The sequence below is a fragment of the Pteropus alecto genome, unplaced genomic scaffold (assembly GCF_000325575.1).
Source record: "Pteropus alecto unplaced genomic scaffold, ASM32557v1 scaffold233, whole genome shotgun sequence".
In the NCBI taxonomy this organism is placed as follows: domain Eukaryota; kingdom Metazoa; phylum Chordata; class Mammalia; order Chiroptera; family Pteropodidae; genus Pteropus; species Pteropus alecto.
Genome location: NW_006434367.1, coordinates 1,379,954 through 1,406,038, shown reverse-complemented (window position 1 = coordinate 1,406,038; position 26,085 = coordinate 1,379,954). Strand labels below are relative to the sequence as shown.

Here is a 26,085-nt window from a genome sequence, read left to right as displayed (position 1 = left end):
CCTGAAGAGTGTTGAGAGAAAACACTTGTACAAAATTGTTCAATGCCATTCTTGGAGCAACCTGAATGTGATGAATATTGAGAAAATTCCTACTGCTGAGGGAAAAATGAGAGCTAAATCCATACTATTTTCCTAGAAGGTTTTTCTTTAGAACACTATCTAACAAAGTGGAAAGCATAAAATTTCCAAATCTTAAAAGGTCAAATCTCCAAATCTGGATGAACAATGGAATGGCTACATTATGGCCAGGTACATGGAATATAGCCAATAAATGTATAGTATTTGGACTGAGGATTTCTGGGTAGAAGAGGCATTACAAGCTTACACAACCTGAGTTTTTTCCAAGCCATGTTATCAGTTATATTCAATGGAAAAGATGGCTGTAATTTCTAACATATCCATTGTTGTGGGGGCTGTTGGTGTTGGTGTCCCATAAGCAGTGCTTTGAAGATAAGTATAAGGAAAATGGAATCAAATCCAAACAAATGAACTAGGGAAGAAGATGAAAGAAAATGGTCAACTCTAGAATAAAACATCCAAAGAATGACCAAGACCCATATTTCAAGTGAGAACTTCCTTTTTTATTAGTGTAAAAACACTATGTTTCTATTTTTCAAAATTTTATTTATAAGATGTTGTGCCCCTATCATCTAAGTAAGTCAAAGCCAAGCAAGGGTTTTTTGAAGTGTGCGGGAGAGATTGTGAGACCCACACTCTCTACTCCACTGATAAACACAGGTGGACTCACTGGAAGGAAAAACAAATCAATGCTGAAAGGAGGTGCAACTCCTAGACTCTTGCCTGAACACAGGAAGAAATGGATGACACATAGAATGGCATTAGGCTTACAGACTACATTAAAAAAAAAAAAAACTCTCTATAAGACTTGTATCTAAAAGTCATTATCAAGGATGACTAGATTTAAAATGCTGTACAATAACCAGACAGGCACTTTGGAAATGTACCTACTCATTAAAATAGAGTATACAATGATTAATAAAAATATTTCTAATATAATCAGGTTCTGGCCTATGTCTATATAGAATCTAGTCAGAGGTGTTTTTCTAAGAGGCAACTAACTTGTAGAAGGTTAAGCCTTTCTTTGAGAATTATCTAATTCTAAAATATTCTACACAAAAGACTTTTCAATGATAGCACCATAAAAAAATGTAGAAATCTCAAGTCCAAGGCTGATTATGACTTAATAACAATACCACCTACCTCAAAAGTTTGTTGTGAGGATTAAATAGGATAATATATGTCAAGTACTTTGCATAGTGCCTAGCACACAGTAAATGATCAATAAATGGTACCAACCATCACTCTGAATTGATGCAGAAAGCAAGGAAGGAATTGGATTAAAACTAGGGGACCGCTTCATGTCATAATCTACTTTTTAAACCAATATACATTTTTTTGATTCACAACATCAATTCTAGTTTATTTAAAACAAAGCAGACAAGCACAAGTGTACATAAAATTAACTTGAGTTACAACTCCTTCCTCTGACATACCTGTTAAGCAGAGCTATTTTTTTAATTTTTTTTTTTTAAACTTCCTTTCTCTTTTCTTATTCATTCCTTGGTAGAAATATTCATACATAGTAAAATGGACCAAAACACAGAGGAGGAAAAGGACAGAACGAATACATAAAATATCCTCTGAATATGAGGAATAGTCTTTATATTGTTCTAAAGTTCTCTATGCTCTGTACATATGGTATTTTAACATTCCAAGAATTCAGGAAAAAGGTATTATTTTAATTTTACATATGGATAAACTAAATGTGGAGAATTATATTTGTACATATTATATATGTGCGAGCGTAGATAAAAATCAGTAGTAAGATAGCATAAAATACTTGACTAAACTTGGAAATGAGTGCATAACCAGTTGCTATAGCCAGAGAACATGGCATTAAATCAAAGGCTGCTGGTCAGTTTATTAGCAAGGATAGATATAAACACAAATGAACTATACATTAATGTAAATATTCTTTTTTTAATGTAAATAATAAAGCCTCTGGCTATTTAAAATATCTTTCTTTCTGTCTTAACCTATTAAAAAATAATACTACCTTATTAAAGTCAAACTATGCAACTGACTTTTAAACTTTGTGAAAATCAGAAAATATTATGAAGAGCTAAGGATACACGAATTTTGTAAAGATGTAGAACCCATCATGAATTGCTAACTTTTCCTCTGGCTTTACTGAGAAGGCAGGAGCCGTGTCTATGTCCTTTACTCTGACTAGTACACCTCACTTAATAAAGGGTCAGGATGATGACCATAGGCACCACATCATGTTGACATATATATATTCAACAATTACTACATAGCACCCACCAAAATACTTGTTACTGGTAAAAACTTAACACATTATCCTCAAGGATCTGCCTGAAGGAAGTAAGATGACTAACTCTTGAAGAAATTCATCAACAAATGTTTACTATACTATGACCTGAAAACTATATTACAACAAACACCACCCAGAAGGACAGATAGCAGATAAAAAAGCAAAGCTACAAAACTGAATCCAATGAAGCACATTTACCACGTCAATCGGGCAATGTGCATCATTACCAGCATCTGTTTTAAGTCTTTACCTTTTCTTTTGTTTAAAGCAAAGCTATCTTCAATGGGAAATTTAATATGGTCTATCCATATTTGACTTGCATAATAATATTCTGCATTTTAGCAAAGATAAAGCAAGACAAATTGGAAAGAAATATTTTAAACCAATAATGATCTAACACATAAAGGCCTTAGTGCCTGAACACAGGTTTAATGCAGACAGACATAAAGACAATGTCCTCCTTACCTCTTTTCCATTTAAAGGTTACAGGACACAGTAATACTGAATTAGGACACAGGCACAAGTTTATTTAATATGTAGTACCACCTACATCCTGTTTTCATACTTGCAGCATAATTTAATACATTCAAGGATACTCAAATCAATTCAACATATCTATCTATAACAATGGTTTTCAAACTTTTTTAAAATTATAACTGACCTCTTAATTAAACCTCATGCAGAATCTTATGTAACATATAAAACAGATAAAGGAGAGGTGGTCTGATTAAAAGTAAAGGCTGGTAGCTTGGAGTCCTTCCTACCACCTCTTGGTGACCCCTTAGAAATCCATTGAGCATAATTTGAAAAGCACTGAAATAATGTGATTTCATTATTTCAGTAATTAAATTTATAATAACTATTTAAAGTTTAAGTTCAACAAGTTAAACACTTAATGGAATGTTGGGATCTGAAGAAAGCTAGCATTCAAATGAGCAGTTAAATTCATTTAAACAATATACTTTTAAAATACCCATTAAGAAGTTAAAGGGACAATGTAAGGTTTATACATCATCATACTATTTATTGAAGTAGAAAGAACTTGAAAAAAATTTTTACTTCAAAACTTCAGTCCTTGTAAACTGATATCATGGATAGTAAAATACTGCTCCCTATATTTAGTTCCTAAATCATCATTTACCTCAATTATAAATTTGGGTAGTTACATTAAATTTTCATGAAAAATAAACAGTATTAATAATGGGCTTTACAGAAACCAATTTCTCTACAAAGTCTCGACCAACTGTTATCTAACTATGCCAGTAAAGAGAATTTTCTTTCAAAGATATTTTTAGGGAAAATTTTTGTTTTTCTTTTTAAAATTGGGAAAACTAAAAAACATAAAAGAAATGCAAATACAAGGTAAAAATACTTAAGAGTTCTAACTGCTCATATCAAACTTCTCTTGATAAAAATGTATCCAGTACAACTGAATCAATATACAATTAATTTTTTTTATGGTAACAGATTTTTCAAATTGAGCTTTTTAAAAAAGTACATTTAACTACAAAAGATTAAATAGGTACTTATAAAATATATTTACCCTGAAATGATTAAAAATATAAAATGTTGATGCCCATGTCAACAGCACATTATACATTACACGCATTATTTAAAGGTCATTTTCTTTCCAGTAATAATATAGATAAAACCATGATACTTATTGCTTATATCAAGTGCAGGTTATGAAATCAAGATAGCCTCAAAAAAAACAAATCCTTGTGATAAAGGATTTCTCAATCTGGTCAGGATATATGTTACACTTAACATGTATAAATACAGTTGCAAAATGTACCAGTTTTTAACAGGCATTAAAGTCTTTATTTTAGATAGCCGTTTACATTTTGGGGGCAGCGCCCTGAGATGTTGGGCTGAGGACTGACTACATCAATTATCTGGTTGGTGTCTACTCTACTGCTCTGGTTTTTTTGGGTATGAGGAGTTTGCTAATAGACAAACTCTTAAGATTAATGCAACACTGTCAGCTACTAGTGCAGAAGCTTGCTGGGCAAATTTATAGGACATTTTGCTGAAAAAACAGTGTCCAGCCTACAAAAGCACCAACCAAAATGACTGACACAAACCCCATCTTAGCGAGAATAGGTTGCCAATGTAACCACCTTTTTCTTTTTCGTTCAGTCTCATTTAGCCTCTGTTTCATCTGCTGCACCTTCTGAGCCGTGCTAGCTTTTCTGTCTTCTCGAATTCGTTTCCGTAGAACACTACGAATAAATAAAAACAAATAAAAGGAAGTGCTCGGTAGGACTTAATTACTCTAATAGAGAGGACCTAAGCTCAAATATCTATAGCCCCTACGTACATTTTTCAAACTCACTCAAACGTGCAATAAAAAAAAAGGAAAAAACCTCAATATTCTAAATGGTCCAGAGATGTATTTTGATAATTCAGTGACAATTTCTGGTATAATTTTATATTAATAAATACTTTTGGTAGGACATGAAAATAAGCATGATGCTTTCTCTTGGAAATGTGAACTAGTCACTGTCAATTTTCTTTTTCTTTGCTAACCAGCCAGAAGTGGAAAGACAAGTGGGTCCCCTAGCATCTGGTTCCTTTTTGTGTTTACATTTCATTTTTGACAAAGGCCCCTAAGAAAAGCTATCATCTTAATATTTCTATGAATAGTCTGCTGTGGGAATACCTATTGCTCTGTTTGTCCATATATATTTCTAGCTCCCATTTTCCTATTCAATATAGAATTTTTCTTTGACTCCCAAGATACATGGTCCTAGGACTACAGAAACAAGAATGGCCAATGGCAACATGTAAGTTACTAATGCCTATATCACAGCAAAAACCTAACAGTTTCTCTGCCTTCAAATTTAACACTGTCATAGTAATTTTCCTAAAGTATAGCTTTGATCATGTAGCTTGATTAAAAATCTTAAATGACTTTTCAGTGTCTATTACTGAATTAAGAGCCGATGTTTTTCCCTAGCCAAAATGTTTAACCTGAATTTAATAATGGGAAATCATCAGAGAAATTCAGATTGTAGGGCATTCTAAAAGGCAACTATAGTCTAAAAGCTGCAAAAATGACAATGTTAAGGGGGAAAAAAGAAAAAAGAAAAAAAAAAGTTCCAGATTGAAGGAAACTAAAGAATCATGTTAACCAAATACAATATACACAATCCTCAGTTAGATCTTGAATTATTTTTTTTAAATAGCTAGAGTCTGAGATCATGAAAATATTCCAAAATTAGATTATGGTGATGGCTACACTACTCTAAATATACTAAATCTATAGAACTGTACACTTTAAATGAATGAACTTTATGGTATGTAACTATCTCAATAAAGTTATGTGAAAATTTTGACAACTAGAGAAATCTGAATATAGAACTAGATAATTTTATCAACGGAAAATATCTTTGGAATACTGGAACTTTCAAATACTACTGGTGAGAATACAAAATCATGTACTTGTGGAAAACTACTTAGCCGTTCCTAAAATGTTAAGCATAGAGTTACTATATGACCCAGCAATTGCCCTCCTAGGTATATACCCAGGAGAACTGAAAACACACCCATGTAAAAACTTTCCAATATTCTCCTGCTATGCACAATTTCATTCTTGCCCAAATGGTTTTTTTGCTGTTCTCCGAATTTGTTCCTCTTTAAACTAGAAACCTCTTCTCTCTGGTCCTCTCATTTCAATTCTATTCTTCAATTTTCCCTCCTCTCATCCCCTAGAACCTTTCTATTCTTATCTTATGGCATTTAATTTATGACAAATAACGTATGCTGCTAATTTGGGTTCTTGTTTTATAATATATTAGCAACTTACAGACTTTATTTTGCTTATCTCTGTATGCTCTGTAGCGATTGCTAATTTTTTTTTTTATTTTTTACCTTTACTTATTACATACACAGATATCTCTGGCTGTGAATACTGGCTATAATGATCTGCAAAATTTATTACCCAGAATTCACTCTCTCAAATGAAAATTCTCTATAACAAATACGTGAATAACTGCTAGCAAAAAAATTTAAGTTGTATTCAAGTGTAGGCAAAACATACATAAAATATGAAAGAATATAGAACTCCCACCCATGGGTTCCTGTATTTGCTTCTGCCAGGAGCCTGGGGCCACCAACGACTAGGCTATAATTTTGGTGGAATCTTTAACACTGTAGTATAGAAAACAATTATAATTTTTATCCAATATTGTCATTTACCATATAAACCAAATATGAGTTCACTGAATGTTACATGATTATATAATTATGCTTTAAATACTGTTAAACAGGCGTTTAAGAGGATTTTTATGATTTGGGGGGAAACTAATTATAGTTTTGGTTGGGCTGAGAACACACAATTTTTCCCATTTAAAATAAAAGAGGCTCTGGCTTTCCAAAAATGTATTATACATATAAATACATATTCATGAATGGAATACAAGTACCAAGGGATGCCATTACTTAGTTTAAGAATGCAATTCCAGAGTAATAAGGACTATTCTCATTTTGTGATTCAATAAAATCTTTTTTTACATAGTTGGGCCTAAAGAAATTAACATGCCAAGTAGGACCAGGCCAGGTTTTCCTGTATGTTTATACAATGTAAGCCACAAACTGGCAGAGAATGCTTCCTGTGGACCCCTGCCCATGAATGACCATGTGAAATTCTCCATGGTGGCACACACAGAAGGCTACTGCCAACACATGTCTCAAAAGGTGTCGTTTAACTATGCAAATACATAGGGGAAGGATCCGAATAATCTGACTTTTCATTTATCTAAATTGTTCTCCACTCTCAGTGATCTGGGTTCATGGGCTGCACTATATAACTGAGAACACTGCTTTCAAAACTTGACAGCAACCTACAGCAAGAAATATCTCACCATCACAACAGAGTAACCACAGAAACATATACATAGTATACTATATGTAAATATACATAATGTACATAACGTATATATATGAAAATGTTAAAGCAGTTATTATTTGTGAAGCTCTGACCTATTTTATTCTGTAACTTAACTGATTCTATTTTATTTTTTATTGTATTTTATTATTTCAAAAATACTTTTTATAACTCACTAAATTATTTCATGATTATGGGACTGTGACCTTCAATATGAAAAAAATGGATTTGGAGGATATTTAATAAAGAAAATGAAGAAAGTATTGTGTTCTATTTCTCTGAAACTGAAATCCTTTTGATAAGATTTTGGTTTATTTTATTGTCATCTCTAATGCAAAGTTGTAGATCAGTATTAAAATTTATTAGGACTGAACAACAAAACTTTTCAGAATAATCTTTATTTTATGCTCTTTTGCTTTTCCTAACCTTGTTCCCTCTGCTCACAATCCATAACTCTCCCATTGGGACCCACCTCCTGCTTTCAAACATGCTCTGGTTTCACCTATCCTGTAAAGAAGAGAACCACATATGCGTACGCTGCTGTACCACTGCTCTCAACCCCAAAATCCACTTTCTGCGATCACTCTGTAACTCCTGAGTGGTTTTACTGATTTACTTTGTACTGTCAAACTTGGATGAGTGCTTTACCTTGTTGCAACTGTTAATGTGGCTGTGTTAAAATGGCTGGCCTGTGCCCTTAAAGATTAAAACTCAACACCTCTGAAATGCTAAGGGCACCAACTCTATTATCAAGCCTGTTTTGTATTTAACTCTGCAAACAGTACTAGCCAAATAGTACTAGCCAAAACTACATACCACAACAAGAACCTGAGAATCTTATTACTAAAAAAGATAATTTATTTATAACAATATTATTTCTTGATATAAAAGTATATTTAAGGTGAAAGAAAAAATAAACAACTTTATGCTTTAATTTGTAGTCTAAAACCTCTAAAGCCACAAACAAGGAGTAGTGCTGCTAAGTCATAATAAACTTTTCAATGTAATAACATATGTACTACATATTACAATGTTACCTTTTATAAAATTCCAGGTAATTTTTATATTAGGGAAATATGGAAGTGAAGCCGTATGTGTAGGAGACTGTAATGATTTTCATAGCACATCCCAAGAAGCCAATATAACGAATACAACTACAACATAAAATTTCCCACAATATAAAGTATATTTGACAAAAAGAAAAAAGTCATTCAGAGATACCAAAGGAAGTAAACGAGCTCATTTATTTTGCTAAGTGACTCACACCTCAGGATAACAGCTTCCTAATGTGTGTGAGATAATTAGAGCTTCAGAAATTTTTTTTAAATTTAAAAACCTGAATAGTTTACACATTCATATGGATTCAAAACTCAAAAAGTATGTAAGAGCATTTTATGTAATTTTTTTGAAAAAAAAATTTTCTTCTTCCTATAATGGAATTGTTTTAATAGTCTATTAAATATTTTATAATTTTATTAAAGGCATATTACTAATTACATTATATAGTACTACATAACTGCACAAATGGCAGGTATTCATATCATTTATTTTCTGTACCATACTATATATTTCAAATCTAATTATATTCACTTTTGTTCTCAATTAATATTTTGTTAAACCATTTTCCAACTGGTGTCTGTCTATAAGTACTGGCTTATTAATAGGACTAAAAGTTCTTTGAGATCAATGTTATCATATACTACTTAAATATCCTTAGGCAATAAATGAGTGATTACATTAATTCAATAAACAAAGGGTCCATATTAGTTCACATCTACTGATCTTTTTAAAATAAAGCCTCATCTTTTCAACCATGTTATTCTTACCTCTCGCTGTTCTCCTCCATAGTATCTTGCATTTTAGAGGATAATCCTGTATATCTGTCACTTGTCAGTTTTTCTTCTTCTAGGCCTATCCTATTCCCATTGTATTTTTCAGTCATTATTTTGGTTGGTGAATGATCAAAAGCAGGACATAAGTCTTCTTTAGAAAGTTCTTTCCACCGTTTCTAGGTAAAGAAGAGAAATAATAAATACAAACACTAAAATTTTAGTTTTTCTTAATATAAGGATTTATGAATTAAAATTATATAGTCAACTTAAGAATATCCTGTGATGCTAACAGATGAATGAAAAAGGACCTCACTAAAATATCAGTCATACTACGAAGACTGTAGCCAAAGCCAGATTTTGCTGGATTCCTAATCCAAAGGTTATGTAACACTGGAAGCAATGACCAATATGGCACTTCAATGTGATCTAGTGTCTCCTTGTTCCCTGCCACTGTCTAATTTAATGCCAAACCTATTGTGAAATCTCCAAGCAGGTCCCCATGATGCCAGAGGACCTTTATTTGGTTAGGCCAGAGAGGAAGAAGGCAAGTATAACCTTGACATAGGGGACCACTGGCTCTCAAGTCCTTTAAGGGGTAGGAACACAGTCATCTATCTCCCTGCCAATATTAAGAGAAGCAGAGGTGGCAGCAGGGAGAGCCAATGGCTTTGATTATTTTAACTTTTGACACTGGTGCAAAAGGACTTGGCATAAACAGGGGTGGCCCTCTTTCAAGATTCTTATCATGGAAGGATGGAGTCTCGAATCTAATGAATAAGAAACACTATAGCTTACTGGTCTCAGGATTTTAATGATTTTGAACAGAAATGTAACACTGCAACTTACACTTTTCTGGAAGTGATGGAAAGCTCATTCACTGGAGTTAATCTAGTGCAAAATGGCATGTTAAAAATGATGGCTGTACATTTAATTTTTTTAAAAACCCTGGAAAATTCATTGATACACTGATAAACCAGTTTCCAACTTGTCTCATTATCATACAACAGAAGAATTAAAAAGAAAAAGGCATTTTACCACACTCTACCTTTCCCATATGTCTATCTTATTAAGTTGTATATTAATGTACTTTTTTTGTTTGTTTTATAGTAGTTGAGTCACAAAAGACTTACAGAATGTAAAATTCTATAATGTGTTTTATTTGGAAGAGAGTGAGTAGTACAGTTTGGTATAATCTGGCTAGAAGATGAGAACACATAGAGCAGGACCCTAGGAGACAAGGCCAGAAAGGAAGCGGATCTCAGGGCAAGAGGTCTCTGAACTCATCTGAGAAACAATGGGGTATCTGAACTCTCTCCTGAGCAAGGACCTAAGAAGATTTGTCTCTGAACTCATCTGAGAAACAATGGGGTAGATCTGAACTCTCCTGAGCAAGGACCTAAGAAGATTTAAACTATATCCAGAAGAATGTTTTGCCAAGAGCTGAGAAAGTACTATAATGGTACATAAGAGTAAGACATTTTCACTTTAGATGACGACTATGTCATTTTTTTCTTTCTTCCCCTGTTTGAAATTTTTGTTATACTCAGTCCAAATAGTATTTTTATATTGAAGAAGATACAAGTGGGGAAACAGGATACTTACTAAGCACTTAGTACACTCTACACTATTCGAATGCTTCAAATGTACTCGTTCTTAATCCTCATAAGAACCTTAGGAGGTACTACTACTATTAGTATTATACTCTTTTTACAGATGAGATGGGTTGGGAGAGTTTAAGTAATTTGCTCAAGGCTATGCAGCTAATGAACAGTGGGGCCAGAATTTTAACCCAGGTAGTCAGGGTTAACTCTCCTATAACCAACCCCTCATGCTTATCTGTAAAAAGCTCATCAATTTCAGACACCAGATAGTTTAAGAAAGTAACAATAAAAATGTTAAATTGTCTCCAGAATTTATGCTGGTTAATTTCTGAAGTTTCAATCTTTTACTAAGACTTAGTAAACTTGGTTCTATACTCGGACAAAAGTTAATTAACAATGTCAATAAACTAGATGATGCCAAAAATCAAGTCTTACTGGACCACATCCCAGAATAGGCAACAAATTCAGAATATGTCAACAAGAAAAGCACTCAGCAAAGGTGGGGAAAGGGGTAGCAAGAGAGAGTTAATGCTAGTAACTAAAAAAATAAAAATAAAAGCTATGTCCTTTTGCCATGTCTCTGGGCAGCAAACTCACTCAGTTAAGTAGGCACTCCAAAATCCCCTGTCTTGGCTTGTCACTGCTGGCTGGGGAAGCCAAATCATCAATACTACAGGTAGCTACAACCTCGTTCAAGCTCTCATTTTGAAGCCTAAAGTACAGCTATCTAGATGGACAGTTTTTCATCTAAGTCTATGCTCACGCTGAACCACACTCCAGCATGTCACGTGCTGCTCTGAGCAATTCCCTATGCACTGTCTGTAATCCCACCTATTTCTCACCGAAGAAACCCCCTCGAAGGAGCAGTCAAGTGATGTGATTAAACTTGAAACCCATTGTAATTTGTTAAAAGTATATCATTCACTTAATACTTTATTAATAATGTCAAGTTACCAGCCCAAGGCCTTATACCAATTCTGAATTGCCAAACTGGAATTATTCTGTGAAGTTTACTGTCCTCATTGATACTGGGAGGGTGCTAATAAATATGTGGTAATACCAGCAACTACACTGTGTATTGTGTCCGACCTTGCACTAAGAAAGCTTTAAGGTAAATGATATTATTAGAGACAACAAGAAGTTATCTATAGTTATCTAGGTAGATCAAGGTCATTGGAGATTTCTGTAAATAAATACATGCTATATTATTACAATTACAAACATATATTTACTAGTTTTAGACATTCACTTTAAGATGTGAATATTAACAGCTCTCCTTTGTCTCGACAGGTTCTAAATCACTTTATATCCACATATGCCAGAGACCTTCACTTAAAACTATATCTAATAATGAAAATATCACTCACACCTAATAAATCTAAATTAAGACTAAAGGTAAAGACTGATGTCCCCTTTTAGGAAGAAAGTACCAAAAAACAAGAATTACATGGGTCAGTGCTATTTGGAGATATACAGGGTTCAGGAGGTGCTTCTCCCCAATGCCACTGTGCTCACACTAGAAAGAAGCTCCCTTCTTCTTCCTTACAAATATTAATTTTAACCCAAAACTGGAGGCAAAAAAGAAGGAGTTAAATGTATGGAATGAAATAAAAGTTCTATAAATTGGCTATCACATTTGTTTATATCAACAGAGATACTTTTATGGGCTACAATTATATTTATGCAGTTTGAGGCTTCTACATATATAAAAAAAAACTTTAGATTTTTGTAACAGTGAAGTTTTATGATTTAAGATTTCAGAGAATTTCACATTTCTTAGAATTTTGTTCTAACCTACGGTTCTCGTATAGCACTGTCCAATGAAATATAATGTGAACCACATATATAATTTAAAAATGTCTAGTAGCCATGTTTAAAAAAAAAGTGAATTTTAACATTTTATTTAATGCAACATATTAAAAAATGTTGTCATTTGAACACATAATCAATATTTTTTAAATTACTGAGGTACTTTACACTTTTTTCTCCCTGTATTTAACCTTCAAAATCCGGTGTGTATTTTAAATTTTAAGCAGATCACGATTCAGACTAGTCGTATTTCCAGTACAGGTATCTCCTGCTTTTCAGAAGTTCACATTAAGCCACTTCATTTTTAGGAAAGACCTACATTAGTACCTGTTTTTGGTAACTGAAAGAAATCCGAAGAGGATTTCTACTTACGAAAAAAGTGAAAATAGCTTTTAGTGTATGTTTTGCAGCGAGCTGTTACAGAGGTGCATACACCCTGGACAGTGAAAGTGGCGTTGCTTTTACTATATGTTAGTTGTACTTTAGGTTTTATGTGTTATTTTGTATCGTTTGGTAGGTTATTATTTGGGTCTGGGAATGCTCAAAATGTTGCCATATAAATTAATGATAAGAGCTTCTTCCACTTTATGCCAATTCAGCTTACAAAAGGTTTCACAGGAATGCTCTAATTTCAGATAGCAGGGAAACCTGTACTCAATAGCACATGTAGTTAATGGCTATAGTACCAGACAGTGGAGTTCTAGAAGAAGAAAAATATCTATGTAAAATAAACAAATCCATATACATAAATACACATTACTGGAAGAACACATACATGCCAAAATGGTTACAAATTTGGGGTAGGTGATTAGCAAGGACTTCCACTTTGTACATGATTTCCATATTATTTGAATTCTTTACATCCAACATGTACTCATTAATTATTTTTATAATAAAACAAACTCATAGCACTTCATAAATTATCAGAGCCTTGCTAAAACCATTTCTCTGGAAACTGACCCCTCCGATTGGGAAACAGTTTTTCTGATCCTGAGTATGTAAAAAATACAGAGACATTTCCAATGTCCTAATTGGAATAGGGCAAGAGAATGCCCTGGGTTTGAATGGGGTGCTAATAATGCTAAACTGAGAATCTGATGGCTATACTGTATAAGATACACTGGGAAAGAAAAATATTCTTCCAAGCCATAAACTGCACTGTCATAATAATAAAGACCACAAAAAAGTATGTCCATAAAATTTATCTCTGCAGTGGAAAAGATCTTCAAAGTACATACGTATTCTAAAACTAAGAAAAACAAAACTTGAAAAAAATTTAAAGTGGAGGGAGGGATACTATTCAAAGGACAGCACATTTTCTCTACAATGACTCCATCTGTAAGAACAACCAGGAAATAAGCAATGAAATGGTAACTAGGGAAGCTACAAGAGTGGGTGGAAAAGTATAGTATAACTATTTAACTTTTTAAAATAACTTCTACTTCTAAATCACTGTTCACTGCCAAGCAAACCAGTGTTTCCAAAGTCTGACTTCTGAAGTAGAATCTTGTGTTTCATGGGGCTTAATTTTCTACATACTATTTTACTGACTGAATGGCATTAAGTAACATACTGTTTCCCTTCAATAAAAATTATTCTTTAATGCTAATTAAAGATTAAAAAAAACCTTTTCAGTGAAACTTAAAATTTGTACTGATATAGTTTGTCTTAAATAGTTCAAATAACAATAATCAGGAAAAAAAGTTCTTTAGCTATTGAAATAGAATCGCTTTAGAATATTTTAAGGTCTTTGAAATCTATATAACATTTAACTATTTATACTTAATTCCTTTAGGACAGATTCTGACCTAAGTTATAAAAGAAGGCTTATTCAGAATATTCTTGTTTTAGATAGTAGTAACAAATTAAAGAGCTAGTTAATAAAAGAGAAATATAAAGAGATTATATTGACTTATGTCCGATACTATGTGATTAGATCAAACAAGACATTGGGGCCTGTTAGGTCTGTGTTTCTATTTTATATTAGTATATAACATGATTTCTGACAGTCTTTAAACTTAGCTTTTGTAAATGTGGAATAAGAATATCTTCAGGAGACTAAAGCCACCGATCTGAGAAAATAGAGCATTCTACTGAAATTTTATTATGTCTGCCAAAAGTTCTCAAGTTGCTCATTGTTGTAAATGAAGTATCTATTACATAAATTAAGTATTTTATAATCCCGGGTCAAAGTGCCTAAATTATCTGATTTGTTTTAATGATTAAATGCTTAAACCCTCCTTACATGAGAATTTTACTTTCTTCAATGAAATCTTGTTCCCAGTAGGGCTTTTAAGGCAGGATTTCATCTGAGGCTGAGGTATATATGAGGAAGTGAACTTAAATTCTGTAATTTTAAGATGGGCAGCTGATTTACCACATTAATGTAAATATGCTTTTTGGTTGGAAGGGAGAAGCTAAATACTTAAATGGAGTGCAGTTATTTGATGCTAATCATATTGCATAGGTATTACTTTTCCCCTAAAAGTTTACCTGTATGTTTGAATCTCCCTTTATGAACTTTGCTCCTTCTATTATAGTCATATATGAAAATCTGAGTTGATCTGGTGTCTGAATAAGTCCCATTCGATATTTTCTCATATTCAGTAATAGTTGTTTAATGTTAATATCATCTCCTTTTTCCATCTGTAAGAAAGGCAGCAAGAAAATTATTTAAACTTTTTGTTGATAAGAGTTCAGGAAAGAAAAGCAATACAGGATATTTGCTAAGAGTTTTGCTTTGCGCTATATTCCTCCTAGAGAACAAGGATAAGTTACCACCAAAGCTGTAACTCTGTATAAAATCACCACCCCAAGCTCCCCATCCTCCCCATCCCTCCAACTGTTCAAGTAGTACATGAAGGACTTCTGGTCCTTTAGCTGATTCACAACTGATTCCAAACCAAATCGTAACCTCATTCACTACGGCCAGGGTTCGGTCTAAGGATGTATTTATGACCAGTTCTGGCTTAAAGTAAAGGTAAATCCAGAGATTAGTGCTCTTCATCTCTTTTTTTAATAAGAAGGTCTTAGCAGGAGTAAATCTTTTTGCCCAGTGTCTTTCCTCCTTCATGTCTGTGTACCATCTGTGTACCATGTCTGTGCAAAGCCATCTAGAAATAGTGGAGAAGGAAGACAGAAAGAGCCTAGATCCACAATGACACGGTACCAGCCCTGGGCTATTGATCTGGTTATTAAAACCACCATACCCCTTACACCAACTGAAAAGGAAAAAAAGTTGCTGGGGTTATGTTTGGCAAAGAATGGGCACAAACGCAATCCAGTTTTAATATTCTCCATTAACAGAACGGTTTTAAACAAAAGTTCACTTTAATGTAACAATCCAATTTTTTATTGAGGTATACTATATACAGACAGAGTGGTAAAGTAATACAGATCTGTTAAGACTCAATTGTTCCTAAACCCTAGAAGTACAGCTAAAAGAGTTTAAATGAGTTTTTTAGGTTTTTTTTCCAAGACAGCAGAAGTTTAAGTTTGAAGAACACAGTTCTGGGATACTGGTAATCAGAGCTTACTTCTGCCAGTGGAAACATTACAAAGAATAAGGCTAAAATTAAATAAGAAGCACTTACCAGAACAAGAGAGGTATCCACTAGAGAAAAGGTGCCTGATCGCCCGATGCCTGCACTACAGTGGATCACTGCAGGCCCATGTTCAGGATTCAAGGAACCAGATTCTCTCACTTTAAATAAGAAATTGAGAAATGAAGCTGGTGATTCAGGGACTCCAAAATCTGGCCAGGTAGTATAATGAAAGTGAGATATTGTTCTGGATTCACCACTCTAAAAAGTAAAAATCAAGGGGAAAAAGTTAATTCTAATTTTTTCCTTTTAAAAAACTTTAGAAAGATTATGTGTTTGTGTAATGTTTTTAATCCTATGGACTTTTTGTACCATTATTTTCCCTTTGGGTTTTGATAATTATTTATACAAGTTTGGAAGATTTTCTTTACAAGAATTTAGAATATATTAATAATAGCTAACACATTATTTTGCAAGCATGTTCTAAGCTTTTTATGTATTAATCATATAACAATCCTATTAAAAGCCATTTTCCAGATGAGAAAACTGAAGCAAAAGGTTAAGTAACTTATTGAAGGTCAAACATTTAAAAAATGGCAGAGCCAGGGTTTCTTGAAGAAGCAAATGCAAGTAGCATTTGGGTTCCAGACCACTAACCTGTACCATATGTGTTGCCAATATTTTCTTTAATTCATATATCATGAGGAGTGGATTCTTTTTTTCCCCTCTTTCTTCCTATTTTTTTCCAGTATATTTTTCCATTCTTTAATGGCTTCCTTTTTAAAATAATTCCAAACAATTTTTAGATATAATCTTTCCCATTCTATGAGTTAATATTTATATTCTGATACATAGGCATAAAGAAAATACTCAAAAATTAATTTAAAAAAAATCTTTACATTTTTAATTGAAGTTGTCTTTCTAATTGCTGCTTTTCCCCATGATAATAATTTTCAATCCTAAAACTGTTTATATGCTTTTGCAGATGGGCTAAAATGGTTTACCAACATGCTAAACGTTTCCTAAGTCCTAAAGCCTGCCCGGCATTCACTATCACTTCCTGGATATTATTCCTGATGACCCTGTATTTCTGACTAACTCATTATGAAAATGTTCCTTAGTTTTTGCCAACTGTCTTTTGCCCCATGGAGCACGTCTATGCCTTATACTCATTGTTTGTGTAAACGAAGCAGTAATCTTCTAACATGCCTTTGCACAATTTTTCAGTTTTATTATAAGACTTTTTTTAAGGACGAAGTCATAGAAGCAACTTAAAAAACCATGATGTTTTAACGGTTATTATAGAATCCTACTTTCATACAAAATTTCAAAATAAAGGTCAGCTTTTGTCTTTTAAAAATAAAATTCCTTTTTTTTAGTAGAAATTAAGAGTCCTAAGTCTCAGACTCAGTTATATCAGGTATAATAACACTGATAAAACACAGTACAGAAAACTTAAAAATTTTTTTTAATAATAAAACTTTAGTGACTAATTTTTCTTAACAGCCAGTTTTCATAATTCAAAATACACCTCAATATACTGAGGGTACCAGAAGATTTCTCTATTAATAATTAAAATAATCATTGTGATTACTAGGTTTCAAATCATTTCCTTTTAAATTCCAAATTCAGTATGCTAAGTAAAAGAAGCCAGACTCTATAAGATATATACTGTATGATTCCATTTGTATGACAGTCTAGAAAAAGCAAAATTATAGGAATAGAAGCCATCCATTTCAGTAACTGCCAGGAGCTAGAAGGTGTAGGGCTGACTGTACATAGGCAGCATGAGAAAACTGGAGGGTGGTGGTGGTGCTAGAACTGTCCTGTATCTTGATGGGGAGAGTGTTACACAACTGAATGCACTGTCAAAATTCACAGATCTGTACATCAGAAAGATTTTATCTTACTACATGTAAAAAGGGGAATTAAATTTACTGGTAAAAAAAAGTGTGGTATTTAAAACATTCCAAATTAAGAAGGCTTTTACAAAGTCATAAATGGACAGGTTAATATCACAATACCAATGTAAGAATGGACTAAAGAGGTTGGTCCTTGATTAGCCTAAGGGTATAGTTAACTCAAAAGTCTTGTTTTCCTTTAAACAGGTCTAAGATTCCGGTGAGTATTTTTTAACCTCATTTTCCCCTTGACAACTGCCTGCTGTGGTCATCAGCCACCATGCAGTGCTGACCATGCACAAGAGAGCCAGACTTGGTCCATGTGAGCCTAAACCAGGTCCTACTGGAGTTCTCAAGTCTTGGGAGGGAGGGCACAGTGGTGGCCCCAGGACCCTGCTCACGTGTAAGTTGTGCTCCTCAGTGTGTGGCCTATTGTGCCTATGTGGTTGTATGCTCAATTATTGCATCACCTCTTGGCTCAAAACCTACAGTTACCCCACAATCTTGAACAACTGTTTGCTTTTTCTTTGTTTGTATGATTTTGGCTCAAGATTAATGGTCTCCCCCTCTCCCAAATTCAGGTCATACTGTCTGGGATACTCAAAGCCAGTTCCCAGAAATGTTCATGACTATCTGTATAAAACAGTCTTCCTCATTAACAGACTTCTTGAGAGGTTAATTTTTATTGATTTACCCCTACTGAAAAAAAGATTTAAAAAACCACAGCTCACAAAATCATATAAATTTTGAAAGACCACATGATCCATAGGTTCTCAATATACTGAGGGTACTAGAAAAGCCATATGTTTACCCTGTGGTATAAAATAAATGTTTATATGCATGATCAGATCCTTTTTCCCTCTTTTTTCATGCTGGAAAAAAAAATGAGGAGAAAAAAGGGTTGCCAAAGAATGGAGAGCTAAAACAAAATTCATCTTTACTTTAAACAAGCTCTTCATTTAGGCTTTACAATATTGACAAATTCCTTTTTTCAAAACTGTGAAAGTACCCTTTCCTACTCTGAGGTCGCCGAGTCACATCAGTTCACCTTCTGTAATGCCCAGTCGGTACCTCCCATCCCTTTCTTTCTCTTCCTTTCTCTTCCTTTCTCTTCCTTTCTCTTCCTTTCCTTCCTTTCCTTCCTTTCCTTCCTTTCCTTCCTCCCTCCCTCCCTCTCTCTCTCTCTCTCTCTCTTCCTCTTATCAGGTCACCTTCTGTAATGCCCAGTTGGTACCTCCCATCCCTCCCTCCCTTCCTTCCTTTCCTTTCTTTCTCTCTCTCTCTCCCCCCCACTTTCTTTCTCTTTCTTTCTTTCCTTTCTCTCTTTCTCTCTCTCTCTCTCTCTCTCACACACACACACACCCAGGTTGCATCCATAATTGCATGGCTATCCTCTTCTCTACCCTCTCCATATATGTCTGCCAAGTTTTCTTTGTAAAACATTGCATTATGTATACCACACTCAATGGTTCGCTGTTTTTTGTTTTTTTTCCAAAGGCAAAAATCTCATTTAAATTTTTTGAAGAATTCTAAATTTAAAGTTTTTGAATAAGGATATCAAGCTCATTATATGTGGAGGACAGAAAGATAATCTACGAATTGAGTAGGTATAAGACGATGAGGAGCTGTTAGGCTTATGGCAATTTAAGTATGTGCCATCTAAAGCCATTCAAATTAACTATTACTTTTATTATTAATATACATAAGATTCTGTATTTTATAATTATTATAAAAACGTATATAGAACTAATTATTTTTATACTTTAGGTATATATAGATGGTACCAAGATTATGTTTACAAAAGACTTTCATAAGCCCCAATTTTGTCATCTGTAAATGGGGCTAAAAATAGTACTTACTTTATAAAGCTATTGTGAGGAATAAATGAAAATGAATGCAAAGTGCCTAACATACACTTGCACATGGTAAATGCTTAACAGATATTGGCTATTTATGAATCTATTATACTAATTGTCTTTATCATCACCCCTAATAAGGTTCAATCAATTGTAAAACTCTCCATATTTTCAATCTCTTCACTTAATATTTCCTCTATACCTGAAGAGTAGCAAAGTTTGTCAACCCTATCCCTTAAGTACAGATATCAAATCTGTACCCTCATTGTCACTGCCTTAGGTCAGTCCCTCATTAATTTTTGCCAGGATCATTAGATTGTCCATGTTAAGTATTTAGTTACTGTAATTTATTTCGAAAGATTAATAGAACTCACAAGATTTGGAGGAGAAGAAAGTGACAGGAATAGTTAGGCATGGGGATTTTGTTCTAAGCAAAGGAAAAAGCAATATGCAGAGACATGGGCGCCTCTCAGGAACAATCTATTTGAGAAATATAAGTCTTTTAGCAAGAACAAATCCTGAGTGACCGAAAGAGATGAAACTGATAAGGAGGCAAGGACCAAGTTGGGCTGGGTCACAGACTTCTGCAATGGCCACAGAAGGATTTTTTTAAAGCATGGTAAAAGGATCATGCCGGTGTTTTAGAATAACCACTCAGGTGTAGTATAGTTAATAATGTACTCAGTGCAATGGCAGAGGGGACTTTAAAGGTAATATAGGTAAAGACCCACCCATGGGGAGTTGAAAATCTTGTTACGGAGACAAAATATATACATACAGAAGTACTGAACAAGCCAGTAAAATGGTAAATTTTAAATTATAAAGAGAAGAAGATAGTGGTTAGGAATGACTATGTCACAGATATATTAAGAAAGACTTAAGAAATGGGAAACAAGGTGGTTTGAGTCAAACTAGCATAAAGGGTTTATCCCACCTAGAATGTCTTCCTCTCTTTCTTCTCTATTTAGTCTACCAATCAGAAAGAGAGGAAGACATTCTAGGTGGGATAAACCCTTTATGCTAGTTTGACTCAAATCCCAGCTGAGCATCATAATAATTAAGCACTCATCTTGTTTTGGGCAAATCGGCAAGGACAGAGAAACACAAGGCGGTGAGCATTATAATAGTATTCCTCGAACTTGATAAGCATAAAGCTGGCCAACAATATTATGGAAAATAGTGCAGGGCAACTAAAAACAAAAACCTGAAAGACAAATAAGTACTCTAGATAACCTTATATTTTAAAAGCCCCTCAAAACTACCCCCACAGCTTACGCCACAGGGCCACTTTAAAAGCAGAGATGGAATCTTTTCAATCAGGGGCAAAAGTTCAAACTCTTAGCTCTAATCAAGACACTGGAAAAGGCTGCTGGTATGTAGTTTTACTGCTCCATTAGCCCTAAGTCCGTAAAAGAGCAAGGCCTGCACAGACAGCTCTGGCTCTAGATCTGTTAAATAGATACAAGCCAGACTCCTTTAGAAGCCATTGGTTCTCTGCAGCTCAGGAATTTCAACAAAGATCTGCAAATGAGCTTGGCTATTACTCTCCTACTTCATCATCATCTTCTCTTGCTCCCTTGTTATTTCTTCCTCCCTCAACTTGTTCTTTTCAACTGCCCACTCCCGCAGTCCTTCCCAGTTGTTACAAAGGAAACAGATACAGACAACTAAAGCTAGTAATTCTGGGTCCTGCATTGAGTCTTAAGCACTGGTATAGTATTAATTTACTTAGGCCTTATAATGACCCTATAAAGTAGGTACATCATTAACTTCATTTTGTTGATGAAAAAACTGAGGCACAGAGGTTAAGTAATGGGACCAATCACATAGGCAGGAGTGGCAGAGCTGTGATTTAAACTCTGGCAATCTCGTTCCAGAGCCTAAATATTTAACCAAATGCAACCTTGCCTCTCATACTGAAATGCTACTATACTCAGTTCTAACATTCCTAGTTCTTAATAAAGACTATAAAGTAGAACATAAACAAATTGTTGCTATTTCATTATGGTGGACTCTGAACTCAAGCCAGTAAGAAATCACACAGTTGCAACTAAAACATAGTGCTTGGTCTGCTCACATGGTGACCTCAACTTCAGAAAGATGCTTTAGAACCAACAATCTTCCTTTACAACGATGAGCATCTTTTTCAAAAGACTTCACTCCAGTCATTAGAAATTAGAGGAGGTATATTTGAGTTCTCATCTGTCACCTATTAGCTAAGTAATCTGTTTATGGGAAAAATCCTATAACTTGATGGACTTTAGGTTTTTAAAAATATATGAAATACATGGATGTTAAGGGTATTTACTCTATCTATATTCCAGGAAGACTGTGAAAATGCTTTGCAAACTGATAAGCAAAATATAAAAGTCATTCTATTTTATTATTTGAGGTATAATCAATTCTCAATTAGGTTTCAGAAATAAGGAAAAACATCTATGCCCTTCTCCATCTAAATCAATTTTAATGCCATAAGTAGACGAGGTACCTGGGATAAATACCAAGAGATGATTCAGAGAACCATGAGAAGTTTATGGAAATGAAGTTCTGTTTCTGGGAATGAACACTGTACAATCCAGTATCAAACAGCTGTTGATGTATCTCAATGAGGCTTAAGACATATGTAAATGAAGAGTTGGTGCAGAATACAGTATAGGAAATTTATAAATAAGTCTAAGCCTTATAATTCTCAACCCTAGGCCTTCTTAGACAACCTAAAGAGATTACATAATAAGCTTAGTTATGGATGTCATGGGAAGCTGGACCTTAAGCACATAGATCCGTGCTTACAGTATGGAATAAAAACAGAAGTATTCCAAGAGAGCAATCATAAAAGATAATTCTACATATCTAAAAAATACTTTTATGCATATCCACTCTATTCTCTCTAAAGCTTCTTTTTTCTGTTAATAATTACACTTAATCTACTAATGGTTAACTGAAACAGTCTCTCACTTTACAGACTCGATACATTCCTGAAATCATTTTTTGGCAAACGAATATTTTCTTATTATCTAGTTTTCCCAGTTTCTAATAGCATTTCAGAATCACTCTCATTTCATAATTCCAAACAAAGAAAGCAAAAGAGATAAGTGGAAAAAGGAGAAATGTCTTGATCCCGAGCTTGACAAAAGCAGGCTCACAATCTACCATGTACATGTATCTCATTTAATATTTTCTAGTTTTTCTCATTATAATATAAAGAAGGCAAAAGAGGTAAGTGGGAAAAAGCATAGAAATGTCTTGATCCCTAGCTTGACAAGAGTAGGCTCACAATCTATGTACGAGTATCTTGACCAAGTACCAAGGCACAATTCTTATATTTCTGGAAAAAATCCAAGTACATATTCTTCAGAAAAAAACCAAGTACATATTCTTGAGACTATATGCTCAATTTATTCTATCATCTTCCCCAATTAAATGAAAACAAATTTCTGTGTGGTGAATCATGTGAATTAATAACATTCTGGTAAATTATTTTCTTAAATAGCTTTCCCACTCTCAACACTGGTAAGCACCAAGAGCTGCCATTTATTGTACTGGGGCCCTATTCTGCATCAGTTGCCTTGCCTACACATCTTCACTTGATCTGCACAACAGTCCTGAAAGGGAGGTATTAAGATCTCCATTTTACAGATGAGTAGAGGCTTAGCAGGTTGAGGATCAGATCCTAAGGAGACTTCCATTTAGTAGCAGAGCTGGAATTTGATTCCAGGTTGGCCTGATTCTAAAGCCCTCTCTCTTAATCCCTAAGTAATTTCAATAAATTATTTTCAATACTTAAATTTCAACCTGAACTTTAAAATTCTTAATTTCTAGAGTTTCTTGAGAGTCCTCAGAGTGCTACCTCATGTAAGAACACAATCTAAAAACAAATGGTTATGACTTTCTATTATCAAAATGTATGTGCTGCCCCAAACTTCAAACTTAAAAAGAACACCTGAAATTAATATAATGTTCTATGTCAACTATAAATTTTCAAAAATCTAATAACAAAGAATAATTCTTAAAATCATCATAGAAAGTCCAATCTTTTGGGCATGGAAAATCTTACATTGATATTTTCTAATTGCAGTAGATGTACTGTATAATATGACTTCACATCTTCTGACAAGAACTTCACACTGAATCCTGTTTCTTTAAACAGCATCTGTCGGTCATCTTTTGTTGGCCAGTACTGTGCACATTTAACCTAAATTTAAGAATATGTACATAATTTTTTTAGTATATAGACATTATGAAACCATAAAAAGTTGGAAAAGGAAAATAAACCACACATATACATGCTATTTTTTTCAATTACTCAAATTTAAGAACAGTCACACTATATCTGATGTTCATATTTTAATCGGATTGACATTTTATAAAAGGTTTGTAAAATAGTCCTATAACTTTTACATAAAAAATCTTAAACAGGTAGGTATCATGTTCACAAAATAAAAATGAATTTTTCATTTCCAAAATATGATAACCTATATTTTAACATCATGCTGGCATTCACTTTGTTTCCAAAAGTATCAAACTCCTGCACAAGGCTTTATTTTACAAATATTTCCACTAATACCTATGAATCTGCTACTAAATACTACATATCTAGAAATAACACTGCATATTTACTTACTAAAATTAAATCAGAGGAGAAAATCAGAAGATAAGCCCCCTTTATCTATAGTTGCAACATTCTGGCAGAACTACTGATAGAGAATTCATATTTGTGACAAAGCATCTTCCCAAAAGCCAAATTATGAAGCCAGCAGACTAAGGCAAGGTGAGATAAAATGTCATTTCTCCAGGAAAAAAAATACCAAAAATCATGCTTGTAAAATATGGCCATTTTTCCTTTTCCAAATCACAAATGGCTACAAATAACAAATAATAAATAATAAAAATGCCTCTAAAACAAATGAATACTATGAACTAATACTTCAAAAGGTGCTAAAAGACATTTAGAAAATGATATAAGTGAAAAGAGCATAAATGAGAATCAGAACTCAGAAATGAGGTGACAGAAGATGGGAAAGAATTAGAAATAATAGAACAACACCTAATTTCAGAAAAGACTAAGCTAAAAGGAACAGCGGCATGAATAAACAGAAAAGATAATGCCTTAAGCAAAAAAGAAGAGGAAACGGAATTAAAAAAAAAAAAAAAGAAATGAAGAGAGTGACAAATAGGATTACCGAGACAATGTGACAAACATAAAAACAGGCGAAGAAAATAACATGTATAATAGGAAGACCCAAAGAACACCAAACAAGCAAGGGAGTAGATTAAATACTAAAAGTATGATTCAATAAATTTTTCTTTAAAAAGGAAACAAATATTTGAAATCACATATTGAAAGTGTACACTATGTACCTGGAAGAACTGACCTAGAATGACCAACCCAAAGACATATTTGGGTAAAATTAATAGAACTGGTAGACAAAAAAAAATCCTTTGGGTAATCTAGGTAAAAAGAACAAGTGACTTATAAAGGAAATAAAAAAAGATGTCCATTTGAGTTTGAATCAGAAATGTCAGTAAGAACTCTTGAGGTATCATCCATTATCTTAACACACAAATGTATTTTTCCCTAGCTCTATTCACTGAAAAGCTTTAAAAACAATTTCCAAGCTAGTAGCAAAGTTCCTTAAAGAAATGGCTGATTTTATGAAGAAAAGTATAAGATGAACCCTCAATATGTAGTTACTTCAGATGGAAGAAGGCTATTATTAAAGACTCTTGATTGTGTTAAAAGGACTCAGGGCCCAACTTGAGATTTCTGCTAGCCAATGAACGGGCAATCTGACTACTCATAAGGATAATAACTGCACTGGAATTCAATAAATCAAATAAATATTTAAATCCATGAGTTCACAGAAATTGATCCCCTCTTGTCCCTCCCCTACACCAAAGAAACCTAACTGGTCACCTATTGAGGACATCAGGAAATAAATCATTTTGAAAACTGCTTTTTCTATATAAAAGTGGTCAACTAACTAGAATGGGAAACATTTTTACATAGACGTATTCCAACAAAAACTCAAGAAGGAATGATAATTTTAGAATATAACTATTTTGTAAGCTCAAATTAATTACGGAACTAAGGACTGACCAATAATGGCTGCTAACATAGAAAGATAATCAAACATTATAGGCCTCTTGAAAACACGATACCATCTATGAAGTAATCGTCCCCAAAATAATTAAACTTCAGTCTTAAGCATCTAGGTCCAACCACCACAAATATAATTTCTAATTTCTGGTGGCAAACTTACCTTATTAAAACAGTAATAATATTCCAAAGTGAGGGATGAA

The 26,085-nt window shown here is 33.6% G+C and overlaps 1 protein-coding gene across 4 annotated transcripts in view; it reads right to left on the bottom strand.

Moving 5' to 3' along the window:
- Nucleotides 1-26,085, bottom strand: part of PTPN2 (protein tyrosine phosphatase, non-receptor type 2) — a 71,065-nt gene that overhangs the window by 3,489 nt on the left and 41,491 nt on the right. For 2 of the 4 annotated variants that reach the window (XM_006909215.2, XM_025044898.1), the window contains exons 5-9: nt 23,840-23,977; nt 16,080-16,289; nt 14,980-15,132; nt 9,071-9,252; nt 4,477-4,578 (exon numbers count right to left, since the gene is read on the bottom strand). In XM_006909215.2, coding sequence (XP_006909277.1) covers nt 4,477-4,578; nt 9,071-9,252; nt 14,980-15,132; nt 16,080-16,289; nt 23,840-23,977 — 785 coding nt within the window. Of the gene's footprint in view, nt 1-2,855; nt 4,579-9,070; nt 9,253-14,979; nt 15,133-16,079; nt 16,290-23,839; nt 23,978-26,085 lie in introns of those variants that run through there. The other 2 variants (XM_006909214.3, XM_015587248.2) reach the window with 2 other exon arrangements.